At 35.2% G+C, this 16400-nt stretch overlaps 1 protein-coding gene across 1 annotated transcript in view; it reads right to left on the bottom strand.

The window, feature by feature from the left end:
• Positions 1-509: 509 nt before the first annotated feature.
• The window catches only part of LOC149780723 (protein-glutamine gamma-glutamyltransferase E-like), a 93612-nt gene continuing 77721 nt past the window's right edge, over positions 510-16400 (bottom strand). Inside the window, exon 15 of the mRNA XM_089937775.1 lies at positions 510-14079. Coding sequence (XP_089793901.1) covers positions 13791-14079 — 289 coding nt within the window. The 3' untranslated portion in view covers positions 510-13790. The remainder of the gene's footprint in view (positions 14080-16400) is intronic.

Below are 16400 nucleotides of genomic sequence, written 5' to 3'. Positions count from 1 at the left end.
ACCAATTCCAAATTTAATATTTTAAGCTGTCTGTCTGATAAAACTCATCCTTCTGCTAAAGGTGACAGCTGTCAATTCAATATGGCACAGCATAAATTGTAATACAGTGATGACTAATCCAATCACAGGCAAGATGTGAATCACTAAGAAACTGCATCTGGACTGGTAGTTCTAGCATCTGGACTGGTAGTTTTGGCATCTGGACTGGTAGTTTTAGCATCTGGATTGGTAGTTTTGGTAACTGGACAAGACAGCAAGTAATCTTTCTAGTTTTTATTAAATAACATACATATACATGTTGTTATAATATCGATATTTTTCACTCAATTTTCATTGATAATTTTACCTTATATGTAAAAGTTCTTTTTCAGTCACAAAGAATGTTTCAATACGGCAAATGACAATTTTTGACCTATAGGTGTAGCATTCTCCATTTTCCTGAGGAATCAATTACTCAAAAATCAGCAAAGCAAGCTAATGCATGGAGATTAAAATCAGAATTCCAGACACCATGACTGAAATTGTTTATTTTAAAATACGAGTTTACAAGCAGGTTGTGTTACAATGAAAGAAGACTTCATAAATGGTAGAAAATTAAAATAACTGAATAGTTGGAAATATATATATATTAAGAATAAGCTGATTTGGGATTACATAATACATGTATAAATGAACAAACTGTAACTATTTTCAGATTTTTCACGATTTTTGTCTATGAATGCAATTTAATTTACATTTTTTAGCTGAAAGAAAATTGTTACATTATGACAAAGTTGCAAAGTCTACCATCCTATCTTATGGGTCAAATTATTCATTTGTGGCAGTAAAATCAACCATAATTTGTCTGATACAATAAAGCCATCATGATGTTACAATACTTGCCCAGAATATTTTGAAAATTATTGCAGAACATATTTTACAAACATGTTAAGAGTTGGTTTATCTGTGTTAATGACGAGGAATTCATGATTATTACATCTTGGCTAACGTTAGTTGTCAACAATAAAGTTCAGTTCATGACAATTATGGCATCACATTGGTCCTCAGAATTGCAGATCCAAGATAACCCTCTTCTTCCTTGTAACTGCTGCCAAATAAATAAACTCTTTCAATGTCATCACAGGTCTTTCAGTTTTAAGTTACAACTTTGGACATTTGACAGGCTGAACATAAATCAGACCTAAATCTTTTTTTAATCAGATTGCTGGATGCTAGTTTCAAGTCTAGGTCCAATATCAAGTCTAAGTTGTTGCAAGCCAGGCTGCTTCCATAAAAACAAATGAAGAAAAGGTCACCAAACATTCTCTCACATTAACAATCATGAAAACAAACTCCACCAAAATGCTGATAATTTACAGTTATTTTTTCAAATTTCTTACATTCTACATCAATACCTGTTCAAGAATCTGTAAAAGCTGACAATCACTTAACAGAATTGACAAGTACAAAACTATAAAATAAAGGTGAGAGCCAAAGAACAAGAAAACAAAATGTATAAAGAAAGAAATGTGAGGCAAGTAAAAGGGTGAGAAGTCTGCTTGTCAAAGTAAAATGGACAATGAATGGAAACGTTATGACAGTGTACCTAGCTGATATTTAAGCCATCTGTACAAACCAATTCATCATCCATGGCAGAATCCCAGTCAGCACAGCTTAGTACAGTTGTCTGGCATACTTTGCAACTGCATGTACTGGGAAAGAAACTGTACTTGAAACAATCTGTTACATATAAAAAATGCCCGACTTTCTTAGAATGTGCAGACCCCAAATTTTAACAAGAAAGATGTCAGATAAATGTAGGCTGATACGTCATCCAGACAATACACAATGTTATGTAGGTGGGTAAGATCTAATTTTATTCTCTGTGACTTGAGATTCATACACATTATGTAGAAGGGTAAGATCTAATTTTTTTCTCTGCAACTCCTTAGATGCATAGAAGTTTTGTAGGAGGGTAAGATCTAATTTTATTCTGTGACTTGAGATTCATACATATTATGTTGGAATGTAAGATCTAATTTTGTTCTCTGCGACTCCTTAGATTCATAGAAGTTTTGTAGGAGGGTAAAATCTAATTTTGTTCTCTGTGACTTGAGATTCATACACATTATGTAGGACGTTAAGATTTAATTTTATTATCTATAATTTGAGATTCATACACATTATGTAGGAGGGTCAGATCTAATTTTGTTTTCTTTGACTCCAGAGATTCATACACAATTGTATGAATGTGGGTCCAATCTAACTGTGTTCTCCATGATGTGTGAGAGTTGTATCCAAGATTTTCTATAATGGCTGTGAAGCTAATGGTGTTACTGCATCTGTTCATATTAGATTTTCCTGTGTACCTCTGTACTGTCTCAATTTTCTGTGCCTGTTCCTCATGGTTTGCTTGCCATACTGTTGCCAAGTACTCCTAGTGTGAACTGGCCATGCTGATGCATGGATTGGCTTTGGTCTCATCATTATTCATTTTGAAATATCTCCTTAAATAACCTGCATGCTGCTTGCCTTGGTGACTCTTTCTATGTCTGCTTAAGGACTGCATGTCTACTCCAAGACATTCTGTATTTCTGGACACTTCAAACACATTCCTTTCAGAGAGCACTGGTGTGTAAGTTAAGAGTCTGACCTTGTAACAAGACCACTGCATTTCTGTGGATGAAACTACATGCTCCCCCCTTGATTTTCCCACATGTCTGCTGTGTGAAAATCTGCAAATACTCTTGTTCTACATGGAAATCCTTCAGGCAAATTGTTAATGAAAAGTAATAACAGCCATAGACCCAAGACCGTACCTTGTGGAATTCCGCTCACCACTCAAACCTTGTCTGCAGTTGAACTTTCAACAACGACTTGCTGTTTACCATATTCATTTGATACCATATCTGTTTAGTTTCTTGAGCAGTCTTTGGTGTGGGACACTATCCTTTGGACGCCTCTAGGATGTTTTCTCCAGGATGATAATGTCTGTAGGCTCATGTCTAGCAATAAAGTTCAAAACTCAAAGTAAAGATGAAGTCTCACAATTTCCTGTTTGAAAGCCAGGTTTCATTGATTCAAGGTAATCAGCTCCGACGAAAGCTTTCACGTGCTAAACATAATTACAGTACTTTGTCTAAGCGACTGGAAATTTATGTACTCTTCTCTGGAAAATAAACTTTGTTCTTTGTTTCATTTAAAATCTTAAATCACAGTATTCCAAAAAATTTTGAGACTATACACTGACCAATGTTTTACTGACTCTGCATTATGTTTTCAAAGGTAATCAGTGCTGGACAAAGCTTCTGAGGTGCCCAATAAAATTACAATGCCCTGCCTGGTGACATTTTAGCTTGGGCACTAAAAATGTGCCATGCTAGTCCAAGGAAATACAGATACTTGGACGTGAACTATCACACAGCATCTTGTGTTTTACAGATATAATCAAAGTATCAACGTGGACCATACAAAAAACTCCTATACTGTGAGAGACAAGCTAACCATCGTGGCCTATGCAGCAACACATGGTAAAAGAGCTGCTGTGTTTAACAAAGGTGAGTCTTCTGTTTGAGAAATGAGAAATAATGACAGAATGAGATGAGAAATGAGAAATAACGACATAAGAGCTGCAAAAAATTGCAGATGATGAAACAAGCCAACAGAGTGACAAGTTTCTGAACGTAGACATGGAGTCTTTTAATGGGTGATGGATAGAAGATGTGGAATCTCAGTGAATCCATAATGGAGATCTGCTTTTAGGCACAACTGATAGCAAAACAGAAGTGACAACTTCAAGTTGTCTGTGAACTTGGCTTACGCATTTATGTGAATGCATGGCTGATCCATTAGTTGACAATAACAGATTTCCCAATGGCTGATCCATTAGTTGACAATTACAGATTTCCCAATGGCTGATCCATTAGTTGACAATTACAGATCTCCCAATGGCTGATCCATTAGTTGACAATTACAGATTTCCCAATGGCTGATCCATCAGTTGACAATTACAGATATCCCAATGGCTGATCTATTAGTTGACAATTACAGATTTTCCTGAAGCTCCAAGAATATTATGAGGACAGAAAAAAAATTGTATTATAGTGATTTATCATTAAACATCATAAACTATACAACTTTAACCTAAGCCAGAGAGGAAATACTAATCAGATGCTCTTGACCTTTGACCTTCCATAAATACACACTGTTAACATGAATGGGGTCACCAAAATAAACGTTAGAGAAAAACACTTTACATTTTGTAGAAAAGTGGAAAGCTTTCTTGCTTTGCTTATTTCAAGCAGAAGATTCCTCCATAGAGTGTGGAGTAATGAAAGGGGATTCTAGTTAGGTGTCAGAAGGGAAAGATGGAAGATACATTAATGACTGTAAAAAGGACCAGAGAGTTATGCCAGAAAGAGAATTCTAGTTCTGGATTGCTTCAGATGATGTCAGGGACTACAACAACAAAAAAAAACAACAAGTTTGAAATCAGACTACTCTGGGCATAGTTCCTGGGGATATGACATCAATGTTTCAACTCTTACCTGGTAGTTGACAGCATCAACAAGCCCATGACAAACTACATGTTGACAATCAACACTCATTTATTCCAACTGGAAGAATGAGGAAGTCAAGAGCACACTGACATAAGCCAGTGGGTAGTGATAGCATGGGTGGAGTTGGATCTTGGCATCATCATTCATGGCTTCAAAGAGTGCTGCATTGCAACAACAAAAATTGGGTAACACTGAGGATGAATGTAGGGGACAATGCCAAGCACCAACCCCATCTGGAGAAAGAGGACATAGACAAAATCATGATTTAATATGCAGCAACAGAGAAATAAAAGAAATGAGGACATAGTGACTTTTCAAGAGTGATGCAGGTAAAGAGTAATTTGAGGGATGTAAGGAACAGGAAAAAACTTTCATAGACAAGGCAAACCTTAAAACAATGCTTTTAAGGTTCAACCATAAAATTGAAATGATAAACTTTCACCATGCATGAATATTGTACACACATACTTTCATCAACCATTTTTTCGTTTCTTTTTTATATCGATAAAAAAAAATCAGGTGCAACATAAGAGCAGAAATAGAAAAACAATCAAGCAAAATGGGCAACTTATGTCATAGTTAAAAAAAGAAAAAAGAGCAACATGGGCGACTTTTGCCATACTATAGAAAAGAAGAAAATGAGATAAACATCAAGATTTTAAAATTATCACGTATGTTATATGGCAGAAACGAAATTGTCACCTCATTCTGGGTTAAGAATCAATGTACACATCATATGTTAATATGTATTATTTATATCACAATAACACAAATGAGAATGATTGTACACGTCGTATGTTAATATGTATTATTCATATCACAATAACACAAATGAGAATGATCGAATGATAGCTTATTCTAAAACTTGATAACATTTATCATGGATTTCTGGATTTCTATTATACAATGTTATCATCCTGGATAGTTCTGAATTTCGGCAGATGAAGATATTGTACTGAACAATATCCAGAACGTGTAAATGAATCTCTGAGTGCAACTGAAATATCTAAAATACATAAAAAAATGTACCTTGAAATTGCAATTTTTCAGTTTATTTCTATCCTCACTGATCTATATTCCCTGTAAGAACATTATATTTTGTATACATGCCATGAAAAACATGTATGGCAAATTCAATGTTAAAGTAAGTGAACATTTTTCGGCAAAGGTCAACCATGGGGTGTGACCCAGAACAAATGACTAAATGAATGAATTTCTCACTATGATGCCATAATGAAAGTACCCTATATTGGTCAAATTTTGTATTGCCATACACTGCTAATGATTAACCTAACAATCTCTTTTCTTGCACCAAATGGCTGCCACTTAAGTTTTGTGATGACAATAAAGGTTAAAAACATTCAACAATCAGGAATGAAGTCTTTGCTTAAACTATATTAGTATAAAACTTTATAACAATTAATATTTTGTTTAACTCATTAACCCCTGGCACCGTGTTGATGCATCAGGAGGTAGTAGCCTTTTTCTGAGCTCTGTAATGTCAAGGTCATGTATGATACACTAAAGTGGGTGGTATTATAGAAAGGTAGACAGATGTAGGTCTACAATGATACCAAATAATATGGACGGTCTAGTTGCACTACAAAATAAAGAGGGAAAAACCTAATTTTTTTATCTGATTTTTTCCACACAAAATTCGCCCGTCGTCGGAATTTTATTTTGTGTCTGGATTTTAGACTTTTTGGCCTTAGATCCGAGGCAGACCGGTCTGAACTGCACACAGACAGGCGAACCTTTGCAAAAAGTAGGATAAGATGGGCATTTGGAATAAAGAGTGGTCTCGATATGAAAATGATCGGTCCATTATGCAAAATAAAAAACTTTCCCCTTTGCTTTTGCGCAAGTGAAATAGCCAATGAAAAATTATGTTTCTAATACAACTAGGCATTAGGTAAACGGGAAATCTCTTGGAAGTTGATGTATTGGGATGTATTCAGCAATAGCTCCCGAAATGTGTTTCCTACTCACATTTCAGGCAAAAACCACAAAACCCTCCAGGGGTTAATGAGTTAAGATCAGTAAATGCACCAACAAGACCGTGCTGACATACATTTAATTGCAAATACACATATTTGCCTCAGTTTGCATATTTCCTATATGATTTCAAGATGTCACACAAGATACCATGTAGTGTTATAACATGGTTATAATATGTAAAAATATTAAATGGATTTATTGACCTGCTGATGTTTATAACTGGCAACATTAGACAGTGTAATACAAGCTTTCTTTCTCAAAATGATGATGAAAAAAATGAAGAGCAATGACTGTGGAAATTGAGTACTCTCTACATGATAATCTCTGGAGAGTATAATAAAGAAATCCTGAGTATATGCATTAAATGACACATGTAGAAAACACGTGTTGTTGTTGTTCTCGGGTTTAACGCCATTTTTCAGCACAAGATAGGCTATACATGGTGGCCAGTAAAACTGGTGGAGGAAGAACCCTGGAAAACCCAGGGAAGAACCACCGACCCACGAGAAGCTACTGGCAGGCTTTCCCACGTACCCACGCTAGCCGAGCCTTGGACTCGAACCCACGCAGGCAGAGGTGAGATGGCAGTGATCCGGAACGGTGAGCGCTTTAGACCACTCGGCCACTCGGGGCCCCGAAAACACATGTGTGATTGAACTGCTATATAAATACTCCAGACTATACTTATATGTCAATACAAAAATAACGTTATGATAATTAAGAGCAGGTTAAGCAATGAACATGTATATAATTTTCAATGAAAATTACAAATCTTGAGTTAATCAGTTAAAGTTGTGCACAAATCTGACCAACAGTGAATATTTTGCAGATGACGAAACAGTAATTGTATCACTGAAATTAAAATGGAATGCAGAATGCTGAATTAATACAAAGAGAAAACAGCAAGAATGTAAACAAGATGATTAATGCATTTTCAAGAAAATAGAGAATAAAACAAAGAAAGATGACTGATAGATGAAACAAGAGTCCCTCAAAAGAACTGATTCACAAACTCATTGAAAAAGTTTCCTTGAATTCAGGACCAGACTATCTCATCTTTTTAACTGCCGAGTGGGAAACCATCTCAGACACAAGATCTGTACTATTTTCATTCAAGACCAACTAGGTTTGGCTTAATTTTGTGGATATAATGCTATTTTCAGCACATGAAGAGGAACAATTTGTTAAACCCCAGGAAGACCCACCGATCCATGGGAAGCTACTGGCAAACTTTCTTACATACTCACATTGGCTGAGCCAAGACTTAAACCCACATGGACAGAGGTGAGAAGGCACTGATTGGTAAAGGAGAATATTTTAGACCACTCCAAATCTTGTAGGATTGAGATGAGACTTAAAAATTCAACCTATGGCCCAATCTGTCCTAATGAAAATGGTACAGCTTGGACAACCAATATGGCCACCACAGTGGCCATCTTGATCATTTTACTACTCTCCTCTTGAATGGATAGTCATATACAGTGGAACCCCGCTATAACGCGATGATCGGGGTCCATAAAATCGGATCGCGTTAAAAGCGGGGTCGCGTTAATGCGGGGTTTTACAATATTTAACTTTTTTTCCGAGAACATATACGTGTATACATGTACAATGATCAAAAGTCGGCTTATCATCAGATGAATATTAACTGGAATGCATTAATTAGGATATATTCAAAATAATCGATGGCTAATATATTTATAGGTTATTACTGTGCATTAAAAACATTTACTAATTTTTATTTGTTTGAACGATAATACAGATTGACCGATAATACCAGACTATCGCTATATCATGAAAAGTGTATCAACACCGTATGCTACCGTGCCGTCGTGGCACGCAGTTCATCCATAATGGATGTAATTTCATTAAAAATCGTACAGATTTAAAATATTCAATAATTTTGTAATAGTCTGAATTCGTCGTGTAAAATATAGGATGAACAAAATATTGAAACCATTTACTTGCCGTCTGATATCGTACGGTCATTGCATGCAGCTATTCCCGGGTCTACATACGGTGTCTGTACAAATTTCATACCGCTAAAATTTTATCATATGCAACAACTGCAAGAATAATTAACAATCAACGCATGATTTCAGCGTTTTTGAACTTGCTTTTCCATAACAGTAAAATATTTTTTTATACATGTATAAGCAAACAACGTACACAGATAAAGCTCGATAACTAAGTAATGAAGGCCTGCAATGGTTACGAATCACTTTTTATATAAAACAAAATTAAGCTGAACGGATGTACAATTTCATACCCTTTTAATTTACAGATAATAAAGTGGATATTATTTACTTTCAACTGTTTGTTGTTTGATCACACCGCCAAGCACAGCATACATGTTGGCGGCTTTCGTCCTTTGATGTTTATTAAATTGTGCGACTCTTGTATCAACCACAGCTTTGTCTGCTGCTTGGCTGTGATTGCAGTTAAATATCGGCTATTGTTTGAGCAACGACTGTATACAGAATTCATGGAAGACAATCACAAAGACGATTTACTGGCTTTACTCATGGATCCGTAATAAGTAACACTTCCGATAATGTTTACTTCGGCTTAACAATTCAAAAACCTGATGAAACCAGCTTTCTCTTCTAGAGTAGAATACGGAGCTTCACCACAACCTGTTCAAATTGATAAATTTCAGAAGCCAAGCGTTGTACACACTATTTCTCGTACGTTATATATATCGTATTATTTTAGAATTCATACACGATCACTTCTCCAAAATCACTTAAAGAACCTGGATAAATTGTTAAGTTCCGATCGTTTATTATTAAAAGTCATACGCGAATTCTTCCACCAAATTATAATAAACGTTTTACACACTATTTCTCGTACGTTAAACAAATATTTTCACGGTCCAATAAAAATACACGTAAATGAATTTCAAATTTCAGGAACCATGCCACGATCATATTATTTTAAAAGTCACAACTAATCTCATGCCCAAAATGAAGTTAATTTCTTGTTTTGTTTTTTTTACTTTTCTCCAAATTTTCTTTTCTCCATGTGTGAATGAATATACGAAATTTCGGGAGCCATGCTACGACCGCGTTATATCCGAATTCGCGTTATGGCGGGGCGCGTTATAGCGGGTTTCCACTGTACCATCATTCTGCTAGAGTCAATGTTGTTTTACTGATTATCCTGATAAATTGCACAGATCCAGACCTGCTGGCAAATTATGCGATGGCATATATAGATCTCTGTAGTTTGCAGTTGGATGTGACTTAAATGTTGGAATATATTATGATAAATACACACATACAAAAGCTATCTGATGATGAACAGTTCAACAGAGATGCTGCCAGGATTTCTTCTAAAGGAGGGCACTCCCCCTTGTCACCAAAATAAGGGGCGGGTAGTCAGATAAGGTGGGGGGTGAAGGAAACTGCCATAGTTCAATATTTACCTAATACTTCAATATCCATATCTCTTTCTTCTTGCTCCACTCTGTTAGAACTCTGCTGAAATCAAAATCTTTAAAAGATGTTGCATCTAATTGCATAAGCAACAATTTCTTGATTGTTTAGGAGCTTAATCTTTTCCTTTTCTGTGTATGAACATTGCCCTGTACTGAAACCTGCCCTCCCCCCTTTCAGTCTCAGAGAGGACATGTACATAGCTAGCTTAACCAGCTAGATCTAGTTGGGGAACAGTTCTTTATGGTTGTTATGTACAATTTTCTACAACTCAGATGTATTATCTTTTGAATACTTTGCTCCAAAATAAAAGTGTTCACTAACACATTATTGAATCAGTAGTTTACTGACTGCTATGCCCAATTTCTAATGTTCCCTAATGGAGTATTAGGGTTTGGAGTCCATCAATGCGTCTGCTTTTTCAGACAGAGGTATTTTGATCAAATACATATCTCTGTTTCATTTTCTGTTCTGATTTATTCAGTTTATCTTAAACTGAATAGGGCTATACAGTTCTACAGTCCAAGATCCTGAAGGGCTATTTGAGCAAATCAATGAAAACTGCACTCTACTTTGAAATTTTCTGTATTCTAAATACACTCTGATATCTGCATTTTGAACATTTAATTTCGAAATACTCTTAAAATGGGGTTGACCAGCATACCATCTATTTCTGTCCATCCAGTATGTACACCATTTTTGCGCTCAAAATCATTCATTGTTAACTATATCCAATCCAATTCATTGTTAACTATGTCTCAGCTCCAATATTCTTATATACTTCATAACTTTAAAAGTTACTGTCATCAACACTATCATCAGGCAGTATCTGCCAAACGAAATCGTCATATAAAATGAATGATGCTGGAAATCAGCAATTTGGGGTTTTCTAGGTGGCCTGTATTTTAAACACAAATTTGTAAAACTTCCTTGCTGCAAGGTTCAAACTATGACAGAATGCTTGCTCCTCGCACAAACGAGTCAATCAAATTTAGTTTAACAACAATTCATGTCACGCTGAAGAACCCTGATGACAGGAAAGTTGCCTGACTGAAAAAGTATGCATGTCATGACAAGCACTATGATACCTCTACTGACATGACTCGTGTTGCGACAAGCATTTTAAGGGTGAACAGTTAATTAAAATTGTATACTAAGTAGAATACGTTTTCATATGCGCAACTTTATAGCTCTAATGCCATGATTAATCATAAATTTCACCGTTCTTCCAATCTAACTAAAGGTTGAAAGGAAGGAAATGATTGGTTCAAAACACCATCTGACATAAATCGTTCTTTTAAATAATTGAAATGTTTGGTTTAAACGATGTTCAAATATTCAGTTTAGAATTGAGAGGTGCCACCACAATTCAGTCATTGAAGTCACTCATAATTCTGTTCTTTTTGGGAATGCTTCCATTAGTGACTAATAACATCATTCTCAGGTGGTGGACAAACTGATCTGAGAGGGAATGAAGAGAGACAGAATCTCTTTGTTTTAAAAAGTGGATCTTTGTAGAAAAGCATTAATTAGATACAAGTAAGGCTCAGGTAAATATGTGGAATATCTGAACTTGGATGAAGACAAACACAGCTGTTGCTGATTTCCATATTAATTGGCATATGACATGAGCTTGTAAAAAATATTTTATGTCAATTGTGCCCCTATATACTTGTAAATGTTACCGTATCACATATGGATGGGCAACCATATCCAACATAGCATGGTGCTGACTTATGTTTACAATGGTGACATCATCGAATCTTGTGTTTCATCTTTCAACCAAAATTGGTTGCTCCATGACATCGCCAATGAACACTGGATTAATTTGTACACATGAAAAATGGCTGGGTTTCCCAGTTTAAGGGAGAAACTACATTACTTATAATTTAATGAAGCATAGATGTTATCTGGTTTAATGGAACCCAAAAATGTTTAGGACCAATAACTTTAAGTATTAAGTATTATTCAGATGATTTGGCATGTACGACTTTTTGCACATAACAACAGCATTGGGGGTTTAAACTATTCTGTGCGAGTTCAAATGCTCTCCAAATGCATGAATTTACTCAAGATTTTGTACAACTACTGTATTTGCAGGCCTATAAGTCGATGCGGAACATAAGTCGAATCAGCCAATTTGGCAAACTTTCCATCCTTTATCCTTATATAAGTCTATGCTGAGTAAAAGACAAGGCCAGATCAACACCTCTGATTGTGTTTTTTACTTTCTTCTACACAGCATCGCAATTTTTATCCTACCTGTAACTCAGTAACCTTTCCAGTCAGGATCATTAAATGTAACTAAAAATACCTAATTTGTTTCACAAGAAGTATTTTAATTGTATTATGTATTTTTAGCTATGTATAGTGATATTGACCTGAAAATTTGTTGAGTTACAGATAGGATAAAACTTGCAATGCTCTGTGGAATTCAATTACAATAACTTCCGGTTTCGTAAATATCAAAAGTATTACTGTATGCAATTTCAGATTACCTGCAATAGGGAAATTACATCATTAATACTAAAATGCATTTTCAGGCAGGGGAAGTGGAGGGGAAGAGAGATACAGAGAGAAGAATGCAATAGTTATTACCATATAGTCTCCATTATGTTAAATCCCAAGATCTGCATGCTGTCTAATTAATTTGCAAGTATAATGACCTCTTCATTCCCAACAATTAAGATTTTGTTCAAAGTGCATGTACTCTTCTTGTACTCAGGCAGCAATTGTTTTTGATCTTTGCTCATGCTAGATGTAGTTTAAATTGGTGTCAGTTCTGTCAGCAAGTTCAAAAATGTCACTGGCTGTGAAATTTACAATGTAACCACCTGGCATTTCCTTTAACTATATGGTACAGTATTCATAATACCCATGGGTAGCCTCATTTCCCTATTAGTAGCCTCGCTAATCTGATGTGGTCTGCAGAATCCTGACCTCAAACAGGTGTTATCTTGGAATGACTGAATACAGCCATAGCATATTTAATTAGCATGTAAATGCCACTACAAACCCATGTGATTCTTTTAATAATGGAAGTGGAAACAAATTTCGAAGGAATTGCTTAACTAGTGGCATTAACTGATAATTGAATATGGTAATGCACTTGAACACAAGTAAAATCAGTCATCAGGTAGTGAACAATACAGATTTACAATCATGAAGACATCTATGTCTGTCTGTCTCTCTCATTGTGGCATACAGATTATTTGATCATTAGGTGCAAGAAGAAAATTGTGATGGAATATGTCTTTGTCATGGTTATTCATCTTCTAACTTGTAAATTCTAATGCACATATATGTAATTAAATTTAAACAACGTATATTACAAAAAACGTACATTACAAGTGCATGCTGCTTTAGCACAATTACATTTGATCTATGTTAATTTTTAATACGACAATCATGTAATTGTTTAAAATACTAAATGTGGGATCCAATATTTGTTCATACACAATCTCTTCCCCGAAATAAAATATTTTTTACACATTATTTTTCGTACTCTTGGAGAATTATTTTCCATATGATAAAGCGATTTGGATGACATAATCCATATATAAGTTGATCTGGAGTATAAGATGAAGCTAAGATTTTCTGGTTTAAAAGTAGTGTCTTATAGGCCTGCAAATATGGTAGTTAATTGCCCTGGCAGCATCTCTGGGTTAATGTACGGGTTTTAAATTTAAAAAATGAACACAAGTTTAAACTAAGTCTTACTCCATTGACCCAAATTATTCAGCCAAAGACAAAAGTGAAAGATGAGTTCCAGAGGAGAAGAATGTCTCTAGATAAGATGGCACAGCTCTTCTTCTGTTTATGAATCCCCTTCATCATGTCCTGAAGCAGCAGCCACATCCCCTCTGTTACCTTCACCATTCCCAGAGGCAGCTGCTGTAGCTTCCATATTCTCGTCCACCTCCATTTTATCATCCTCATCCCCCTTCTCCAGCAACTTTCTCTTTCTAATGACCGTTACCTCAGCTTCGCTCTCAATGCCTGCCACTTCATCTGAACCAAAGCTCACCATAATGACTTGGGTTCCAACACGGCTTGGGTACAAAGTAATTTCTGCCTTCACCTTCTCACCAGGCTTTATCAACTTCCTAAAATAACATTACAGTGTTTTTATTTAAATTTTGCCCTTGTTAGCAGTGCTAAAATTGATCAAAAGATCAGATTTTGTTTTAGTCACAAGTGCTAAGTACATTTTTTTATTTGTAAATAATTAAGACTCTGAATGCTCCACCTGTTAACTTCTACAGACATCATGGTTTGAAAAAAGCCTTATTAAAAAGGACATCTCTTAATGGAGGATATCTGCCCATAAGGAACACTTCAATATTTCTTCCATGAAAATATACTTTGTCTTGTACACTGTGGATAATGCCTAATTTTAATTTGAAATATTCTGGTTCACTCCACGGGAACATTGTTGCAAAATGAAACCAGTGAACCTTCTTTTGGATAATTCCCTTACTGCTACAATGGATATGTTTTGCTTAGAATGTATAAAGACCATTTAGAATATGTGAAAAAAGTATAGCTACAAAGCCAATGGCATTATTACATAGTGATGAACCTTGCCTTAAAAGTCTAGTTACAGATAAACGATAATCATTACATACACAAGCAAGAATACTGTGAACAATACATTATACAGCCAAGTTGTGTTAATAGTACTCTACACAGACGACTAAATTTGTGTGCAGAAATCATTTTCTTCTTGCAGACACTAAGATCTTGACCTGTGACCTCAAAATTTTTAGGTTTCATCTTTACCACATGGGCCAATTATCCACAAAGTTTGGTTCACATAATGTTTTTGTTTCTGTGTGGATACCGGTTTCCTTCTTTAAGTCACAATGACCTTGACCTTTGAGGCCCAATCTGCAGGCATTTTCCTTACCTCAAATGCAAGCCAATGTGTGGCCCAGGTATGTGATGATTAGCCAATGTTACTGTGACCTTTTTTAAGCCAATATTAGGAAGCTTCTTATTTACACAAAGTTTAGTAATTATAAATGGTGGAATTATTGCATAAATAAGATTTCTACTTCAGACAATGACCTTGACCTTTCACCCAAAATCAAGAGGGTTTTTCCTTGAAGTGAAGGCCTTCTACAAAATTTGGTTACTGTAGATCAGGGGTCTCAAACTCAAACCATCCTGAGGGCTGCATGAAGGCATTTTCAATGGCCCAAGGGCCACATCACCTTTGTTATCTCTCCTTACACCTTGTGATGCCAATCATTTTGTGGTCCACAGGATATGGCTTAGGCTGTGTGTTTGAGACCCCTGCTGTAGATGGTGAAGACCTTGAATTATTGTACAGAAACCATTTTCTCTTTCAGTTACAGTCACCTTGAACTTTAACCTCCAAATCAATAGGGTTCTTTTTTACCCCAACTGCAAGCCAGCCACTATGTCTTATAAGTGTAGCTAGTCAAGAACTTGATTCATAGTGTAGATACAAAATTGTTAACAGACAGATGAATGGACATTATAACATAATACTTATAGTAGGTATACAAAAACTGCAATTTCATACTTCTGAATAGATAATTTGTGAAAAATACAGATTCTTGGTAAAAATGATCCCGTTTATGATGGACAAAACTGTTGTGTACACTGACCACTTTCAAAAGACAGGTTTTGTATATTGCTTCGAGATATAAATGATTCTGTTATTTCATGCTTTCAATAGGTATTTGCAATTCATTTCTCCAAACTGTTTTAATTGATCTATACATAATTAGGCCAATTTTGCAATACACAAGCTTTTATTTTATAACACTATTTTCTCTGTATGTAATGTTTTTATTACATATATATAAATATATAAACACTCACATATGCAGGCCTCAGATATTAAGATAAAATTATGGGGACTATATAAGGCAAATATTCTAGACTATTTGGAAATTGTTTATAATTTTATAGGCAAATCATTATTAAATACAGGAATAAATATGTGCTCATGTTACCAACAGAATACAACTTTTACAAGTTATTCAACACATACACTAGCCAATATGAATAGCGCAATGTAATAAACTAATAATTAACAAGTTATTCAACACATACACTAGCCAATATGAATAGCACAATGTAATAAAATAATAATTTAAATACATATAATCCATTAGAGCTATTTTTATATAGCATCCATTAGGATGAACCATTCAGTGTCCATTTGTCCCTTTTTTTGTTTATAAAAAAATGTAGGAAAATGTGACATGTTCACTAAACTGGTCAAATTGGTATGATTTTGAATGAGTGCTTAGGATGACCTTGTAAGCTGCACTTCTTCTGGCCATGCAACTGGCCTTGCAATTTACTACAGCAATAGTATTAATTACCAAACTGAAAGTTTAGATTCAGCTGGATTCAACACATTCTATTTAACTTAAATGAATTAGTCTTT

Source organism: Sinohyriopsis cumingii, chromosome 16 (assembly GCF_028554795.1).
Source record: "Sinohyriopsis cumingii isolate HCF-2022 chromosome 16, ASM2855479v2, whole genome shotgun sequence".
Lineage (NCBI taxonomy): Eukaryota > Metazoa > Mollusca > Bivalvia > Unionida > Unionidae > Sinohyriopsis > Sinohyriopsis cumingii.
The sequence above is the reverse complement of the archived record's forward strand: the minus strand, read 5'-3'. Positions and strand labels throughout refer to the sequence as shown.